The sequence below is a fragment of the Olea europaea genome, chromosome 4 (genome assembly GCF_002742605.1).
Source record: "Olea europaea var. sylvestris chromosome 4, O_europaea_v1, whole genome shotgun sequence".
Taxonomy (NCBI): Eukaryota; Viridiplantae; Streptophyta; class Magnoliopsida; order Lamiales; family Oleaceae; genus Olea; species Olea europaea.
The window spans coordinates 18,669,951-18,687,912 of record NC_036240.1 but is presented as its reverse complement, the minus strand read 5'-3'; the positions used below and the strand labels follow the sequence as shown (position 1 = coordinate 18,687,912).

The 17,962-nt window shown below is 36.4% G+C and overlaps 2 protein-coding genes and 1 pseudogene across 2 annotated transcripts; 1 reads left to right on the top strand and 2 right to left on the bottom strand.

Moving 5' to 3' along the window:
- The first annotated feature begins 522 nt into the window (after window positions 1-522).
- LOC111393899 (DEAD-box ATP-dependent RNA helicase 51-like) lies at window positions 523-8,792 on the top strand. Its single transcript, XM_023019674.1, has 12 exons — window positions 523-984; window positions 1,292-1,477; window positions 1,911-2,096; window positions 2,918-3,001; window positions 4,270-4,311; window positions 4,614-4,685; window positions 4,767-5,066; window positions 6,481-6,519; window positions 6,620-6,724; window positions 7,107-7,175; window positions 7,290-7,415; window positions 8,291-8,792. Exons 1-12 carry the CDS (start codon window positions 568-570, stop codon window positions 8,468-8,470), a joined length of 1,806 nt encoding a protein of 601 aa, XP_022875442.1. The 5' UTR covers window positions 523-567; the 3' UTR covers window positions 8,471-8,792.
- Window positions 8,793-9,319: 527 nt separating this feature from the next.
- LOC111393130 lies at window positions 9,320-17,400 on the bottom strand (annotated as a pseudogene).
- Window positions 15,158-16,053, bottom strand: LOC111393898 (protein transport protein SEC16B homolog). The gene has a single exon (XM_023019672.1). The coding sequence runs from the start codon at window positions 15,664-15,666 to the stop codon at window positions 15,172-15,174; it is 495 nt and encodes a 164-aa protein (XP_022875440.1). The 5' UTR covers window positions 15,667-16,053; the 3' UTR covers window positions 15,158-15,171.
- Window positions 17,401-17,962: the final 562 nt, after the last annotated feature.

The window sequence follows — 17,962 nt, the reverse complement described above, 5'->3', positions numbered from 1 at the left end:
TGTAAATATTTATTTGAAAAATAAAATTTGAAAAAAATGAAGCTCAACTCAAACAAAGTCCTAGTAAAAAATGTCTATAACGTAACTATTCAAAAAAAAAAAAAAAATGGCGTTTGTTTGACAAATTTATATATTACTTTATAAGGAGATATAGTAGTGAATTCCTTAAAATGTGTAAATAATAGTTATGTGCAACCGCATTTAGGTAATAAACCATAAATTTACTACTCGTATTCCAATGTAGGCTTAAAAAGTTTGACAAATGATACAAGAGGAAATTACAAATAAAGCCCCAATTTGAGCCACATTATTTTCATAAAATGCATTTTTAAATAATGTAATGATAAAAATAGGTGATTAAAAAATAAAAAGTTCTTTTTAAGAGTGTCTTTTTTCAAATAACGTAGATCATAGAAGGTCAAAGTAAAATGTTAAACGGGCCGATTGCAACCGCTCATTTTAAGCTTCCCCGGGTTTCCGGGCTTTAAAAAGGTACAACACAAAACCCGTCATAAAACCCTATTCTCCTTCTGGAATTCTCTCCAAAACTCAGCCGCATCAACAGCAATGGCGGGGATTGAGAAAATCCCAATCAATGAAGCTACGGATTCAATAAAGAAGAAGAGAAAGAGAATTAGGGATAAAAAGAACAAAAAAAACTCCCAACCAGAAAAATCAGAACGCGAAGAAGAGAAGAAGGATTACTTGACACATGGAGGCAATGATGAAGGGGAAGAAATTGGAGAACAGAAAGCAGAAGAAGAAGAAGTAGAAGAAGAAGAAAAAAAGAAAAAAAGCAAGAAAAAATTGAAGACGGAGCAAAAAGAGAAGGAAGAAGAGGAAAGTGAAGAAGTGGAGGTAAAGAGAAAGATGACGTTACGAAGTGGGTCTGGGATTATGAGTACGGATACATTTGCGTCTCTGAGTTTATCCGAACCCACAATGAATGCCATCAAGGACATTGGTTTTCAGTACATGACTGAGGTAAAAAAGATGGGAGTTAATTGTTACTCTAGCTAATGTTTCTATGTATCTGTATTTATTGTTTTTAATTTTATCAATTGCCTTCAGTTTTTATCCCTGATTTTTCTGTCAACTTTATTCTGTTCTATTGGTTAATCCCACGTCAATATCTGTTGTATCCTACTGCTTAAATTTCGCATCTTTAGTCATTTATAAATTTATTTTATAATGTGTATATTTTGCTGAGCAATTTTTTTAATGGTTATACATAGATAGAAAGGAAAGAATCTATGTTCGTAAATTTGATTTTCATTTACTGTTACTAAAGATCCAAGCTCGGGCAATTCCTCCACTTTTGGCACAAGAGGATGTTCTTGGAGCTGCAAGGACAGGTTCAGGAAAAACCCTTGCCTTTCTCATACCAGCTGTTGAGTTGTTGTATCAAGGCAGTTTTAAGCCTCGCAATGGAACTGGCGTTGTTGTCATTTGCCCGACAAGGGAGTTGGCCATGCAGGTATATAAGATGTTTATTTTAACTTTATTTTGATAGCTATACAAAAACATGACTTAGCTGTTACCGATACTACTCCAAGCAGTTCCATCCTTTCTTGAAGTCCATATCTCCAGCTTTCTTTGTGTATATAGTATATCACTTTTGAGCTGGGGATTGGCTTCATGGCACATGATTCCAATTTCCACGGCTTAGGTTGTGTGATCAAATCTCATCAGCTCCTCGGGGCTTACCCCGTTCGCAGTGTTTTGGGTATGCCTGGTGACTAATTTTCTTGGGGTGGGCTATGCACCGGGGATTTTTTCATTTGTTCAGAGAGGTCTCAATCCTGCCGATGTCACCCCCAATAAGAATCTCATTAGCATTCAATTGTTGTGATGTATTGGCATTTTGTACTTTTGAAGTTATTAATCTAAGTTCCAACTTGATGATGCAGACACATGATGTGGCAAAAGAGCTTCTCAAGTATCACTCACAGACAGTTGGCTTGGTAATTGGTGGTAACACACGAAGAGCAGAGGCAGAGAAGCTTGTCAAAGGACTTAATCTTTTAGTAGCAACACCTGGTCGTCTTCTTGACCATCTTCAAAATACTAAAGGCTTCATATATAAAAGCTTACGGGTATGAAAATATTTTTTCTTTGGTGAAATTTGATTATCATTCACAAAGTTTCACAATGGACAAGTAACTACTGTTTAATCCTACCTGTCCCCACAGCCATTGATATCATGTATATTGTTGTTACGATATTATGGAGCAAAATCATGTTATTTATTTTTGGGATCAAAAATATGTTGTAATGACAAAAGTTGATTATTACTCTCTAAAAGACTCTTCTCAAAATATTATAGTATGGTATGGTCCTTTATCTACTGTTAGAATGGTCCTTTTATTAGCATCAGTTAGCAAACAGCAGTGACAGAATTTATTAGTAATCTTTTGGTAGACGATTTCTTATGTAAAAACTAGTTAAAAGGCACTTAATCCCGACTTTTGCTTCTAGGCAATGGATTTTTGCTCTCCAAGGGTGTCCCATAGGTATAACAGGAGAAATGCAATGATGCTTCACTTAATGGTAAATAAATAGCAGTATTCTAACAGATAAGTATGGAATGAGTAATCTGTTTTGCGTAATTTTATTTGTTAATCTGTATTTTTGTGTATAACAGTTGAGACTATGATATATAATATAGTAAAAAGATGCAAAGGTGAATGGTCTAAGCAACTTAACCTTTGATAATGAACACATGGTGGGTGAGAAGTCCTTTCTCTTCAACTTGAGAGCTCTAAACATGAATGAAGATGCAGTAGGGATTAGCTCATGCTGGAAGATGTTTATCATACAACATTTAAAGCATTCAGGATGCAGACCTTTACTCTTTTCTTCAGATTGCTTGTTTATAAATGCTTTAACTTTCAAAATACACTTTGGGACCTTGCAGTGCCTGGTGATTGATGAAGCAGATAGGATTTTGGAAGCAAATTTTGAAGAAGAAATGAAGCAGATCATTAAAATTTTGCCAAAGGTACTTGCAGCTGTAGTTAATTTTTATGGGGGCTTATATACAGTCAAATTTTTTTCTTCGGGGTTTTTCAGGTTATGAAAAATTTAATATCGCCAGCCATCTTTGTCTTTGTTTTCTTTCTGCAGATAAGTGTAATGAAATCTGATTTATAATCTTTCGAGAGTTCCCTACAGCGAAAGATTCAATTTTTTTAAAGGGATTCAATTTGTCATTTCTGCTTTGGTAACATTGAATAAGTTGCATCATGGTGCAATTATTGAAGTGGAGGGCTGTATTTGTTATCAAAAACAAGTTATCTTGTAACCTATGGATTAGATTTCCCCTTTATGTAAATTATAAAAATTGGCACCGGTGGTATCCAAACCTTTGTATGAGTGAGAACTTGGGTCCCCAACCTTCAATTTCCGTAGTACTTGAGTCCCCGCTAAGGGATTCCGTCCAAAAAATGATTAGTAAGTCGCACATTTTGTAGTAATATTTAGTTTAAAAGACAATTATACTCTTATTTTTAGTAAAAAATTTAGTCTAGCGAGGAAAAATGAAAAGATAAATAAAAGGAAAAAAATCAAAATCACTCATCTTCTACCGCTCAGATACCCACTCCCACCAATTTTCCTTGGCCATGATTGTGGAGATTGGGCTAACAGTTAGTTGTAAAGTTATATATTTTGTGAAAGAAACTTCTAATAGTGATTAATTGGTGAACTTGTGAAAAAGAGAAATAAGGACTGCTGGCAGCGAGTTCTGCTAGGGCAGGGGAGATGGGTGACAGGATGGAGGCCAGCAGTGGAGGTCGAAATTTGGGAAGAAGTGTTTTTTGTTTTTTAGTTTTTAATTGAATTACCCCTTTTGCTCTTGGAACCATTTGAGACACAGTCTAATGGTTAAATGGACAAAATGTCATTGGAGAAACAAGTCCTACAAAAATTGTAGGATGGGGGACCTCAAGTGCCCACTTATGAAAGATTGATGACCGCTGCTGCTAATTGCCCAAGAAATAATTTCAAATGAAAGTACAAATTTGTCTATTGGTATGGGTAGATACTACTGGCTTAACATGTTGTCTGATGATGGCAACCATTGCAAACACTATTCATCATATCATTAGATGAATTCATTTCTGCTTGGCTCTTAAGTGTTTCCATTCCCTTCCTTGAGAGTTATGAAATTCTGTGTCCTATTTATGTGCTGAACAATGTATGAAATAACTAAATGCTACTTTCGTCTTCATTGTTTGTGAATTAATTGAGATGCTACATACCATGCAGAAGAGACAAACTGCACTTTTCTCTGCTACACAGACTAAGAAGGTATGAATACAAACCTGATGTTTTTTAACGCTTATCTGGTGGAATATCCTATATTTATCTACAAGAGAAAATTATAATAGATGGTGCTTTTGGAAAAAGATCAAAGAGAATGCAAGAAATAGAGATGTGATTTTATTTTGAGTTTCTTTTAGCTTCCTAAAATGTCCACCTGCATTTTTAATGCTTATGTTTTGGTGCTGAAGTGATCTTTTATTTCTTACTCTATTGATAATGGAAATAAAAAAGGATATTCAGTTACTGTTACCTGGATGACTTCTGAAAGAAATATATTTCAATTTAAGGTAGAGGATCTTGCGCGCTTGTCATTTCAGAAAGCTCCTGTCTACATTGACGTGGATGCTGGAAGGAAGCGGGTATACTTACTGGCTGATTTTTTCCTTTAGTTGAAACAGATATTTTTGTTATCCCTTTTGATTAAATGTTAGCGTTTATAGGTCACCAACGAAGGGCTACAGCAAGGCTATTGTGTTGTCTCAAGTGCCAAAAGATTTATCCTTTTGTATTCCTTCTTGAAGAGGAATCTGTCAAAGAAAGTGATGGTCTTCTTCTCATCCTGCAGTTCTGTCAAATTTCATTCAGAACTTTTTAGATACATTCAGATTGATTGTTTTGATATCCATGGAAAGCAAAAGCAGCAGAAACGAACTTCCACCTTTTTTGATTTTTGCAAAGTGGAGAAGGGTGTCTTGTTATGTACCGATGTCGCTGCACGTGGTCTTGATATTCCTGCTGTGGTACGCTTCATCACCTGTTTAACAAAAATGTCAAACATTTCTTTTTCTTTTCTCTTCTTTTCCTCCCCCCCCCCCCCCCCCCCCCCCCCCCCCCCACAACACACACACACAAAAAGAAGAGAAAAATATATTACTTAACTGGGAAATAAGAGGTCAAAAAAGGACAGATTATGTACGTAATAAGTATATTATTAAAGAACGGTATATCTTTCATACACTCCCTCTTTCTGTGGCAGAACCTTTTCCCTTTTTTCCCTGGAATGTATTGTTTTCATCAAGCATAGTTATTGAAATATCAATGGTATTAAAACCGGATTGGAGTGGTTAATTCAACTGGAATAACCATGAACCGGACCAAAATCCGATCAGGCCATGTAGTGGCAGTTGTGTAAACTGACTACTAAAAATATATTTGAAATAATAGCTGACCTGGCAGGTTAAGCTGTGAACTGTCTTTGGTTTTACTGGTTCGTCTTATTAAAGCTGTGTTTGGAGGGATGAAAATTAGATTTTTAATAAATTTTGATAGAAGTTAACGTAATGTGTGGTTGAAAGGTTGTGAGACCCATAAAAATATATGGTTAAAATTAATTGTTGATTTTGATTTAAATTAAAAGCTAAATTTTAATCCGTAACAAATGAGGGCTAAAAATGAACAAAAACTTGTGATTAAATTTTTTGCCAAATCCACACGCACAACAAATTTGACCAGTTAGCTGCTTATTCTTTCACGTGAGTCATCATGGTCCTTATATAAGCTTTTCTGTTCCTCATCCCATCAATTGTGAGAATCATGTAGGCCTTGTTCGTGTAAATTTATCAGTAACTTCTTAGCAGAAATAGTAGTGGGTCTCATGAAATGTGTGAATAGTAAATGAGTAGTAGTTATGAATGTGTGGTTAAAAATAATGTTTGGCTTTGATTTGATAGAAACTTATAAGCAGCTTTTTAGGAAACAGGATAACAGGCTTAACATCCGTGAAACTTGCTATGCACCTAATGAGAATTAATACAATCCTTTTCAATGTATAGAAACATCATGGTGTCGTGATATGCACTCGATTTTTACAATCTAAAATATGTTTTAAGTTTAGAGAAATTGGTGTTATTTTTTGAGATGTTTCCAGAAATGTATTAATAAACTTTACAATTAACAATAAGGATTTGTATTTTCTTCAAATTTGTGATTGTGAGAATTGTCATACTTAGTATTTTATTTATTAATTTTCTTTTTTACCACCTATTTGGCCACTTTTGAACCTTTTGACCATTGACTTTTTTCCTGGGTCAATGCTCGGGCTAGGTTTGAAACATTGAGAAATAGTAGTCTTATATATGGTCCATCTATGTTACTATAGTACACGATCAATTGTAATGAGCTCTAATATTGGCACCCATTGATTTCTTCTTGTAGGATTGGATTGTACAATACGATCCCCCGGATGACCCTAAGGTGCTGATATACTTCTAAATGTGCTGATATCCTTCTAAATGATATCCCAGTTAATAACGTTCAAACTCCCCTAAATCTTGTTTTATGTAATTACTTTCAGGAATATATCCATAGAGTTGGTCGAACGGCACGTGGGGAAGGTGCAAAAGGGAATGCCCTGCTTTTCCTTATTCCGGAGGAGTTGCATTTTCTTCGGTACCTTAAGGTAGACAAGTATTTTCCTGTGAAAGTGTCTTCATAGAAATAATTTGGTGTTCACACCTGGTTACCTTATTTTTCTCTAATAATGGTTAAATAATGGAAAGCTTAACCTTAATTTTCAATAATAAGGTAGTGTGCTTCTATATTAGTTGGATCCTCAATAAATAATTCGGGGTAGAATTTAAGGCCTCCCCAAGGCAGACGAATTTTTGGTTGATTAACTACAAAATTGAGTGGCATCTTTCTTGAATCAATTTTTTGTGAATTTTCACGGCTGTTTAGTTGCAAGAATTGTATAAAAAATGTCGAAGTTGTCATCTAAATTTAGAAGATAATGTTCCAGCTTTTTTCTTTTGGCTCTGAAAAATGGTCACTGTTGATTTCAGGCTGAAAAAGTGCCTGTGAAAGAGTATGAATTTGATGATAAGAAGCTTGCAAATGTGCAATCCCACCTGGTAAATTCTTGTTTAGAACTTTTTGATTGTAGTATTCTCTTAAGTAATTTCTTTTTCCGTTGTTTTCACGAGTTCCTGGGAAGTAAATATTATTTATTATATGCACTGATGCAGGAAAAGCTGGTTTCAAACAATTATTACTTGAACAAGTCGGCTAAAGATGCATACAGATCTTACATACTAGCTTATAATTCACATTCTTTGAAAGACATCTTTAATGTTCACCGACTTGACTTGCAGGTACTTACTTACCTCTGTGGAAATATTGTTTACAAAATAAGATTTTTTTTTAATTTTATTTATTTTTTATTAAAATGCAGTATAATTGCAACTGCTGTATATCCCTCAAGCTTACTGGGATATTATTTGAAATGCCCCCGCCCAGAAAGTCATTCGATCTTGCCAATTTTGACATTAATATATAATAGATAAACATTTTTGAAGATAGATCACTATTATTTAGATATATCAAAGAGCATGTTCGGCTAAGCTTAAAAGAATGAAAATGCTACAGTTTACAGTATGAGTTGTCCTGTTTCTTTGGGATCTGAGCTATTGCCCCAGCATAAACCAGATTTCTAATATGAGAACAAATATTTTGAGTTTACAGTTTATGTAGTCCTGTTTCTTTGGTCTCCGATCTATTGCCCACTGGCAAGTTGGTGTGCAACCTTCCATTTTAATTTCACTGTCTGTTCCAAGGATATGAACTCTCCAAGTTTCTTTTAAGTCGTTAACTGGCCCTTGCATATCAAATTTCATGAAGCTGTTTTGCTTCTCAACTTGGGCTAGTACCCAGAAATTGGCAGTGAGGTATGTTTCCACATTGGCCACATGGCAGTTTAACGATGTCGGTGTCAGTTTTCGTAATTGGGGCCCGATTGTGTAACTATAATGGAAAGGTGAGGATGAATCTGAGCAATAGGCTGGGGGACAAATAATTCAATTCTCTCTAATTTGAACTGCCCTGATATTCATGCGACCCTTTCTTTAATCACTTGACGCCAAGTTTGTCACTTCCCAAAGGATGGGGTGTGGCCGTGTGGGTTATAAAGAACTCTATTGACTCATTTTATTGTTTCATGTGTCATGACAGTAATTTGTGTTATATGCAGGCTGTGGCTGCTTCATTCTGTTTTACATCTCCTCCCAAAGTAAACTTAAACATAGACAGCAATACATCCAAATTCAGGAAGAAGATGAAAAAAGTTGAAGGAAGTCGGAATGGATTTGGTGAGAAAAATCCGTATGGTAGGAAAGGCGAAGATGAAACGAGACAGTTTGTCAGATACTAGGATGAGGTAATTGAAGCCAAATTATACTTTTCTCATCTGTTTTGAAACGCGAGTTTTTAATTTATGGATGTAATTTTTTGAGACTAGGATCCTAAGTTTGTACTCTACCGACAGTACTAACTTCATTACCATAGAAAAATGACAGAACTGGCCAATTTTGTTTTGTTTCTTTCGCCGTTCCCTTTTATTTTTTATATCTGCATGTTTAGTATGCACTACTATGGATTATACTGACTGATGTAGTAATGAATACTATTGAATCCACCTTATCAAACACGGATTTTGACTATGGTTTTCATACATGTCAGTTTGGATTTTAGTATTCTGTAATGCCATCGACTGAGCTCTCCTCCTGAATGAACCATTTGTTTGGTTTTCACTTTTAATGCAAGAATTTTTTTATTTTTTTATTTTTTTGAGTTTGACAAATTACAATGCTATTCATTTAGAGTAGCCGAAGCTATCCCTTCATTCATTGAATAAAAATGCTTGGACGGATGATATCATCAGTTTAGATGAATAGCATTATTGTATATGTACATTCAAGTTCCATCAAAGTAAATTCAATTACACAAATAGACGGTTAATTCTTAAATTTTCGTTCTTAATTTCAATCCAAGCTCTCTTTGACAACGATTATTCTAATTTTTTTTTTTTTTACTATTTCTTCTGAGTTGAGTCGTACTTTCATGTACAATCTTTCAGTATCCCTATCGATAATTTAATTATATAGAAGCACATTAACATTTAATAGAACCATGTAATGATTGCACGAAACAATCCATATTGGTCTGTCTTTTCTTTCTTTCTTTTTTCAAATCATGTGCAAAACCTATTTTGGACCTTGCAAATGTCTAGATAGTGATAAGCATTCAGATAATCGCTAAATAAATCGAGAATTGTCATAAACATTCTCGATTTCTGGTATGTGAAACTCTATACTCAGATAGTATGGATTGACCAATTAATATTAGATAACAAAGCACCAAAACCTTACATAAATCAATGGGGCCAACTAGTTCAATACTAAAATGTCATGTTTGGAATGTAAGAATCTTGTCTATTATGCTCTTCATTAGTAGCATCTACAGTAGGGCACAAAACATGCACCATAACTATTATTCAAAGCATCATCTGGAATGATAAAAGAAAAAATCCATCTTGCTATCTCCTCCTGAATTCATTTCTATAATGTTCCTATTCCTCGATAAATTAAAAAACAAACTATACAGTTTGCACATCCCTCGTACACAGAATAGTGTTTAACTTCTTGCGGGAACCTCTCTCTCTATTCATCAACATACGCAACTTTATAAGAAAAAATGGGGACAACAAAAACCAGAGTCTCCTTTAAACACAGTCCCTGTTGACAGAATTTGTGAGATTTTAAGGAGTGTAATGTATGATGAATCGAAGAAGCAAAAATTTGCTATTTACAGTCACATGGCTTTATAGATCAATTTCATGAAGATCGTCAGAATAGTTGCCACCATTTGTTGAGTGTACATTGTGCATGAATGATGAAGGTTGCATTCCCGATACTTCTCATAAAGGTCTTACTTCAACCGTATTTGGAGAACTGAAGGAATCATTAAGGTTTCCACTCCAAGATGCTGCACGCCGTGAATGAGCAGAAAAAGAATCGTTATTACTTGTCCCCCTGTTAGAAATATTGTCCACGCTTGCGTTTCTTTGCATGGTCACAGAAGGTGTTCGAGGAGATTGGAATGTATTGCTTGCAGAGGAAGTTAGAGGAGTTATATTATTAGATGAAGTATCTTGCAACACATTTGTGGGAGTATGAACCTGCTGCTCGACTGAGGGTACAGGTGGGCACAAAGAATGCTGGTTTGGCTCCACTTGCTGGTTTAGTCGAAGCAGCAGATGGGGACTGGAACACGTTCGTTGGGTTTCCACCACCTTGGTTAAAGGTGTCGACATACCTGCAAAAGACAATAAATGAAATTCGTCAAATAAAATGCCAATTCGAAAAAACAGGGAAATGTAAAAAGCATCCAGGCCGTTCTTATTTCTCTTATAGATGACCACATAGAACACCTACCATAGTTTCCTCAATTAATCAGGGAAATTGCATCATTGGTCCCTGACCTTTTGTCCGAATATCAAGTTGGGTTGTGCAATCAATATGGGCAGAAACTGTTCAAATCTTCGTTAATTTGTCACTTTGCCCTCATTATAAAATGCATAATTTAAAATTTTTGGACGCCAGCCAAGTTGCCAAACAAAATCTTGTTTCATAAGGGAGAGCCACCTAACAATTGCAAGTATTATTAAAGGTCGGGGAGCAATTTGCTCCTTTTAAAATGTTAGGGAACAACTTACTACATAAGCAATAGGTTAGGTCCAATGTGCAATTTACCCCTGCTCAATATCATTACTATATTAAAGCCTGTTTGGCAAAGATTTTTCCATGTGAAATGATTTTTTTTACAGAGAACGTAGGGAAAAGTTATGGGTCCCACATTATGTGGTTGAAAATGCTTTTGGGGAAAATGATATTTTCATAAAAAAATCTTTGCCACACAAGCCTTTATTTGAAGAAATAGTAGTGTAGGACAAGTATATAACCGCAATTAGCCTTGCCATTGTGTTCTCAAAAAATACTAGAGTCATTTTTGCATGACAAGCAACTGTAACAATGTAACAAATACCGAATGTATATAAAGGATAAAATTCAATTTCTGAAGTTGACTGCCAAGGTAATGCTTCTTACACTGGAGAAATGCCAAATATTGGCCTTTCCAATCTTATCCAAGGAGTGGGAAAAATTATCGGGAAAAATTATCAAGTTTAGCATGATAAATCAAAAAAGTGAATGTCTAATTTACCTAGATCGGATCCCAATCCTTCCACGTGCTGAGAACTGACTGGAGGCGGGTGGAAGTGGTGGCATTCTGGAATTACTATTCAAAGTGCTCGGGGTTTTAATTTCTGGAGTTCCATTGCTGTAAGAAGATTCACCTTGCAGTGTATTCTTCAAGTTATAATCTGGTGTACCACTGTTGAAAACAGCAGTTCGTGGTGGGGGTGGAAGGGCTGCTTCCTCAGCTGGAGCTTCTGAACCTTCCTCCACCCATCTTTTAAGTTTTTCATCATAATAAAACTTAATTGTTTCACCCAATTTTGCCTAAAAAAAGTGCAAACCGTAAGGAAAATGAACAGAAATTCCAAACAGAAACTACATTTTAAATTAGAACAAAACATTAAGCCAAATTTATCGTAAAATGGACCCAGAAAACTACCTGACGGTCTTGATGAGGTTTCATTACTAAACCTAGAGTCTTCTGGAATAGCTGGGATCCAAGACTAAAACGCCCAAAACGAGAGGAACCGCCTGCTGGTGTTATGTCTTGCTCACTGGCAGAACTCGCTTCCCTTGATGAATCAACCTGACCCTACACACCAAAATCACAAGTCTATTCGAACATGTACCTCAAACAGGTCTCTAGACAGAAAATAAAGGCACTTGGACAGAAATAAACCTGTCTCGGGCTCCTTCCAAAATCAGGTTCCGAAACACTTCTTGTATGCAAGGTCATTCTGTTGCTGTCAGCTGCCCATTCATTTATGTGCTCTGTGGATTGAGAAGGAACTATTGATGACATGGCTAACGCTGATTGACTAGCTGATACCCTAGGTCCCACTGATTGTTGATGGTGCTCAGTGACTTGTACAGTGCCATTTGTTGGAGCAGCGGGTGGTGGTAGGCCCCCAACAACACGATGAGCAGTACTATCAAAAAGGTTGAGTAGTTTACCATACAATTTCTTGGGAGCTAAGCTCCTGGAAAATCCTTCCTGCAAAAAGTAGTTCCACTTTCAGGCATCTATAAAATATAGAAGAGATAAATTAGCAGATGAGAAAATACCTGTTGGTGAGATTTTATCCTTTCCTTAAGAGATGATACTAAATGTCTCAGTGTCTCCACCTCAGGAGATCGACCAGTTTTAAGTGTTTTTAATATTGCTTGACAGTACCTAAATCAAATGCCTTTGCTGAGAAAACAAATGCAAAACATTCTATATAATAAAAATAAAAATGGAGAGGGAGATACTTAAATGCATCTGATAATCTCCCAACTTCTGCCAACATGTGGGCATATACAAGTTTATATGGTTGATATGGAAGAAGAACGAACTGTGAGTTTCCAAGTGTTTTTGAATATTCATGTATTTCTGTCCTCTGTCAAAAAATGCAAAGGTCAAATATGCCCTTAGGCTCATCATCAGTATGCTAAACAATCACAATCGTAGAATGCTGCATAATGACTCTGCAAGTGAAACAAACAAATATAGGCAATCACCTGTGCTCACAAGCTTTGGCCCAATGCCTGGGCTCATCCAGAATAAATTAATATATCCAATTTTTCTGTATCATTAACAATACATGGTATTATAATAACCATATACACACTTACACATAATTCGTGGGGCATTATTGTGCGCTTGTGGGGCTTAAAATAACAAGCAAAACATATACAAAGTACACTCAATTGGTTATATTAACATATGCAACTTCAAAAGACAAAATGGGAGGAATATAAATAGATTATGTAAGAAAGGAGTGGAAAACAATTTCCCTTTCCCACTTTTTCATGTTTCCATTTGATTCTTATCCTTTATTTTTCTTTCACCTCAAGGAATTTTCCAAGAATTAATTCCATATTCATGCTACTATTTGTTTCTTATCTTTTATTTTTGAAACTACACAGCAAAATAATGCATTAGTGATAAACAGATTTGTTCAACCTGGATAGCCTCAGGACTGGCATAAGTCCGTGGGAATTTCCAGTGATCTGCACCGACAAGACACAATCTTGCACTGTCTGAATATGACTCCAAGCTTGCTTCCGCAACCAAATAGCATATGTGGGCAGCAATTATCTGAACAAAAATATTCATAAAAGTATCAACGATAATGTTTAGATTGAAAGTACTTGTCAAGAACTAAATACAAAAAAATTAACTAAAACATACATCACTTCTGTCCTTCCATAAAGAATCTCCAAGATGAATAAGAACAAGTTCGTCATCTTTCGTTCTATTTGCAGTTATGACTGCCAAATTCTCTTCCCAGCCATCAAGTATGCCATTGGCACCAAACTGGCGTAAAATTGCCAAATGAAAAAGAACAAAATTCATCATTTCAAGCTTACAATAAAACTGTGCAAGAATCATAAAAGAAGTTGAGAAATAAATCATGCAAGTAAAAAGAATCTTCGCAAATTTTCCTGCAGTACACAACACCACCATCAACAATCACTTCATACAATTGACCTCTAAGGGACAAGGGAGCATAACATATGATAAAGGAAAGATATTGCACAGGGGGGGAGGGGGAGATGGAGATGGAGATGGAGATGAACCTGATCACCAATTTGTGCAGCAAGAACAAGGGCAGGGCCCCATAACTGACCCTCCTGTGCACATTGGAGAGCTTCTTTCTTTCTTCCAGAAACCAAAAAACTTTGAACCTCAGAAGCTGTGACCTAAAACGTTGAACTGGTAGTTATTAACGGATGAAGATATTGACCCCATCTCCACCTGCACCACGGCAGAAAAGGTAATACAGTAAATACCCGCATCTGTGCCTCAGAAGGCATTTTGCTGCAAGCAGTTGGTTACAGCACCATATTGACTAAATTGTGCACCATTCCTTTTGACAGATGCGAAGAGATTGGCAACTGCTGATTCTAGAGTATCACTTTCCTAGTATAACAAACAGCCCAACAGAGTACAAGTCAAAAATTAGTTAAATCAATATCTGGGTCAAGGTCGCAAAAATTATGACATATCTTCTTGCAGAGTATTGCTCGACGTGTCTGAAGAGAATGATTTCAACCCCAAGTTGTCAGATCATTTATGTATAAGTGAGCTATGTTCCTGAATAGCTAAATATTTACATACTTGGATGACACGGATTTGCTCAGTTTGATCATATCCTGCTGCAGTCAAGTAGTTAAGGGTGCAATTCCCAGTGAGAATTATGGTGGGCATGCCTTTATCTAGATACCCAAAAATGTATAGCACAAGTTTGATATTCCTTTATTAATATTTCTTAACTTGCAATGTTGAAAGCTCATTACAGAGAATGAAAATTAAAGTATGACGTGACTTATCAACAATAACATATCATAAGCAAGAGTTTAAAACTTTGCCCAGCTTCAAAGGTAAACAACCACTAAGGCATTCAAAGAGACCAGAGCAATTTAAGAAATTTAATATTAACTAGGAGATATGTTGAGGTTCAATATGCACTGTATGCACTGGAATGATAAGCAACATACCTTTAGTACAGTATCCGTACCAAAAGGAGATCGCAGTTTTCCATAATACTGACAGGATATTTTTAGCACCGAGAGGAGCAACCTCAACGTTTCACCTTTCCCATAGTCCATATCAGCAGCCCCCGAGCTTGCTATCCTCTCATCAATCCATTTGTTTAGCTCTTTAATGCCAACACCTCCACCAGTAAGAGGACCAGGGAACGATCGCTGACAGAGGGCTTGGAAATAATTGCCACCACCGATTCCAAGGGTTGAAGCACCAACTTTGACCTTCACAATCTCCTCTAAGTTGAGAACAGATATTGAACCTCCTAGAGGATTCTTCACATGGAATACAAAAATATTTTTCAAATTTACAACTAACAAGAGTCAAGAATACTATAGGACAGATACCTCAAAAACTGGCCTGATTCCCAAAGTTTGAGCTTTCAGCAGAGCTGCTATCTTTCTTCACAATGAGCTTTCCACCAAAACCAAAAGTGACCAAAGCATGCGGAGGATGGCCGGCAGATGACCTTTCTGCAGCAGGAGCATAAGAGAATTGATCGGCACTCTGCATACACTGCTGCGAAAAGCTAAATGAATTCTGATTGCTATGGTAGTCATAAGAAATTCGTTTGTGGCCATTCTGACTAATCCCAGACTGATTGAACTGCTGATTGAAGTACACCCCAAAAACAGGATTTTGGGAACCAGCAGGCATACCAAAGCCATTTTGACCTTGACTGACATTTTCATAATACGAACCAGTTTCCCCAAGATTAACGGATTTTTCTTCGCTTTCATGAGCATTCAATGAGAAGTTCTGCTTGTAGTAATTTTCCAATTGTTGGTCTCCACTATATTGTGAAGTAGGTTCATCGTTGGCAACAGTTTCAGGTTTCCACATTCTTGAACTTTGTTGATTATTATTACTGAATTACCCAGCCCAGCTCTGATCTTTGCCTTGGTTACTAAAGCCTTGGGATCCAGAGTTATTAACTTGATCATATGCAACGTCTGTCTTCTGATCATTGTTTCCAGAGAATGTTTCGGTCGAAGCATATCCATTCTCATTCGCTTGAGTTTGGGCAGTGGACAGATCAGATGCAGTAAATAATTCCGAAGAACACCATTCCTGGGTAATAGTATCATAATACCAGCCAGGGTATTGAGGGTCAAAAAAAATATGTGGTGGGTACCCACCATTTAGTTGGCAATACTGTTTCAGTGCAACCCCTGTTGTGTCACCGCTTACTTGTGAAACTTGATTCCAATTCGTGATGCTTGCTGTAGTATCATTAACTTGAGATGCTTGATTCCAACCAGTAACACTGAGTTGCACTCTCGGCACCTACAGTAGCCACAACAGACTGAGCAGTCTGCTGCAAGTAAGAGATATTCACCTTTCCTTCAGGCACAGAAGTTGAATTAGAGCCAACATTTGCTTGCATGCTTGCACCACCATCATAACCATATGCCTGATACCACTGACCTGTGTTTGGATCATACTTCCAACCTGGATAGAGACTCTCCAAATACTGACTGCTGTTCAAATCCTGCCCAGCCGCAACCTGATCCACAGCTGTACCAAAATTATACCCCTCTTGATACTGGCCCAAGTCATTTGAATTTACCTCATGCGTATGTCCATTTACTTCATTACCATAAGCAACCCTTGACATGTTATTCAAACTAACCCCTACATTCCCAAATGCATCATCAGCCTTGTTCCCTTTCACTTCACTGAAAAAATCCGAATACGATCCAAAACCATTACTATCATACTGAGCATCATCGGCATGAAAGGCACTCCAGTCCACCTCCTTAACTCCCGAATCCCCTGATCCTCCACTACTGTCTCTCACTATCATAGTATTGGACGAACCCTTACTGCTACTCTCACTCATTACTGTTGTATCAGACAAATCCCCGGACCCTCCTATCTCAACTTTGGGTTCGTGTATCAGAGTATCAAACTGAACCGAATTCGATGGCACTGATGGATTTCTACTCTCCTCCAAACTTGCAACCTTCTCAACTTCCCCATTTTCCTTGCTTAAATCATCATCCCATGTAAAACTACCACTTGCAACGAAATTATTCTCAACCTCGCTGTTGTTCTCAACCTCATTGATACTCAAATCCGCCAACGCCTGAGCCACATTCGATTCATTCCCATCAGTGAAACTGAATCCTACCAATGCCGATGATGTCGCAGTTACCTTAATGTCCACATCATCATCATCATCATCATTCACTAACTTATCAAAGAAATCCTCATCAGTATTGTCCTCCACCTGGAATGGAGGAGGATTGGAAGCCATCTACTCACAACCAAATCGCTAAATTTTACAAAAATATTCCCCCCAAGATTTAACAATTACAAACTTTATAACAATCCGACCTGATGCCACTATATCAAATAATAAAATCCATGAAAAAGAAAAAAAAAAAAAACCGTAATTCAATGCAAATCAAACAAGATCTTGGGGATTTACCCAAATTTCGCCACCATTCAATGTACACCAACACATAAATTCGGCAAAAAATTAGAGCTCAACTCTAAGTATCTAACAAACAAATGAAAATTTTCATGCAGAAACTATTTAATTTACAGATAAAAAAATAAAATAAAATAAAAAAGGGAGATTTGCTTAATGAGCCTAGTCAACAAAGTTTCTTCGTAAAATAGCCTACACTTAATAATGTTTGGAAAAATAGCATTTACTCTATTTCATCATGTGTTAAAGTCTCAAATACCCTTATTGTGAAATGTTTAAAATGCCCAATTCATGCCGCCTTTTTAAATGATTGGGTGTCATTTTAACTAATTTCGTGTTCATTTTACTTTATTCACTCTTATCCACGTGAAAATTATATAAAAAAGTGTTAATCATATTTGAAGTGAAGTTAAGGGTTCGTGGCCCGAACGGCATGATGTTGTTATAAATCGTTCGATGACGTTTTAACTAATTTTTGTTTTCGTTTTGCTTGCTCTCTCATTTTCACATTAAAATTAACGTAGACACATTTTAACAATATTTAGAGTGAAATCAAGGTCTCATAATGCCTTGCTGTCATTTTAAATGATTAGGTGTCATTTCAACTAATTCCATATACGTTTCATTTTATTTTCATCCATATTTACATGAAAATGGACGAATGCATTTTTCATTACATTTAGACACCAGTATCAATACAAA

Coding starts and splice junctions, on each gene's coding strand:
- LOC111393899 (XM_023019674.1), top strand. CDS start 568: ATGGCGGGGATTGAGAAAATCCCAATCAATGAAGCTACGGATTCAATA. Junction 7,176..7,289: donor CAAATGTGCAATCCCACCTG/GTAAATTCTTGT, acceptor GCACTGATGCAG/GAAAAGCTGGTTTCAAACAA. Junction 7,416..8,290: donor TTCACCGACTTGACTTGCAG/GTACTTACTTAC, acceptor TGTTATATGCAG/GCTGTGGCTGCTTCATTCTG.
- LOC111393898 (XM_023019672.1), bottom strand. CDS start 15,666: ATGTGGAAACCTGAAACTGTTGCCAACGATGAACCTACTTCACAATAT.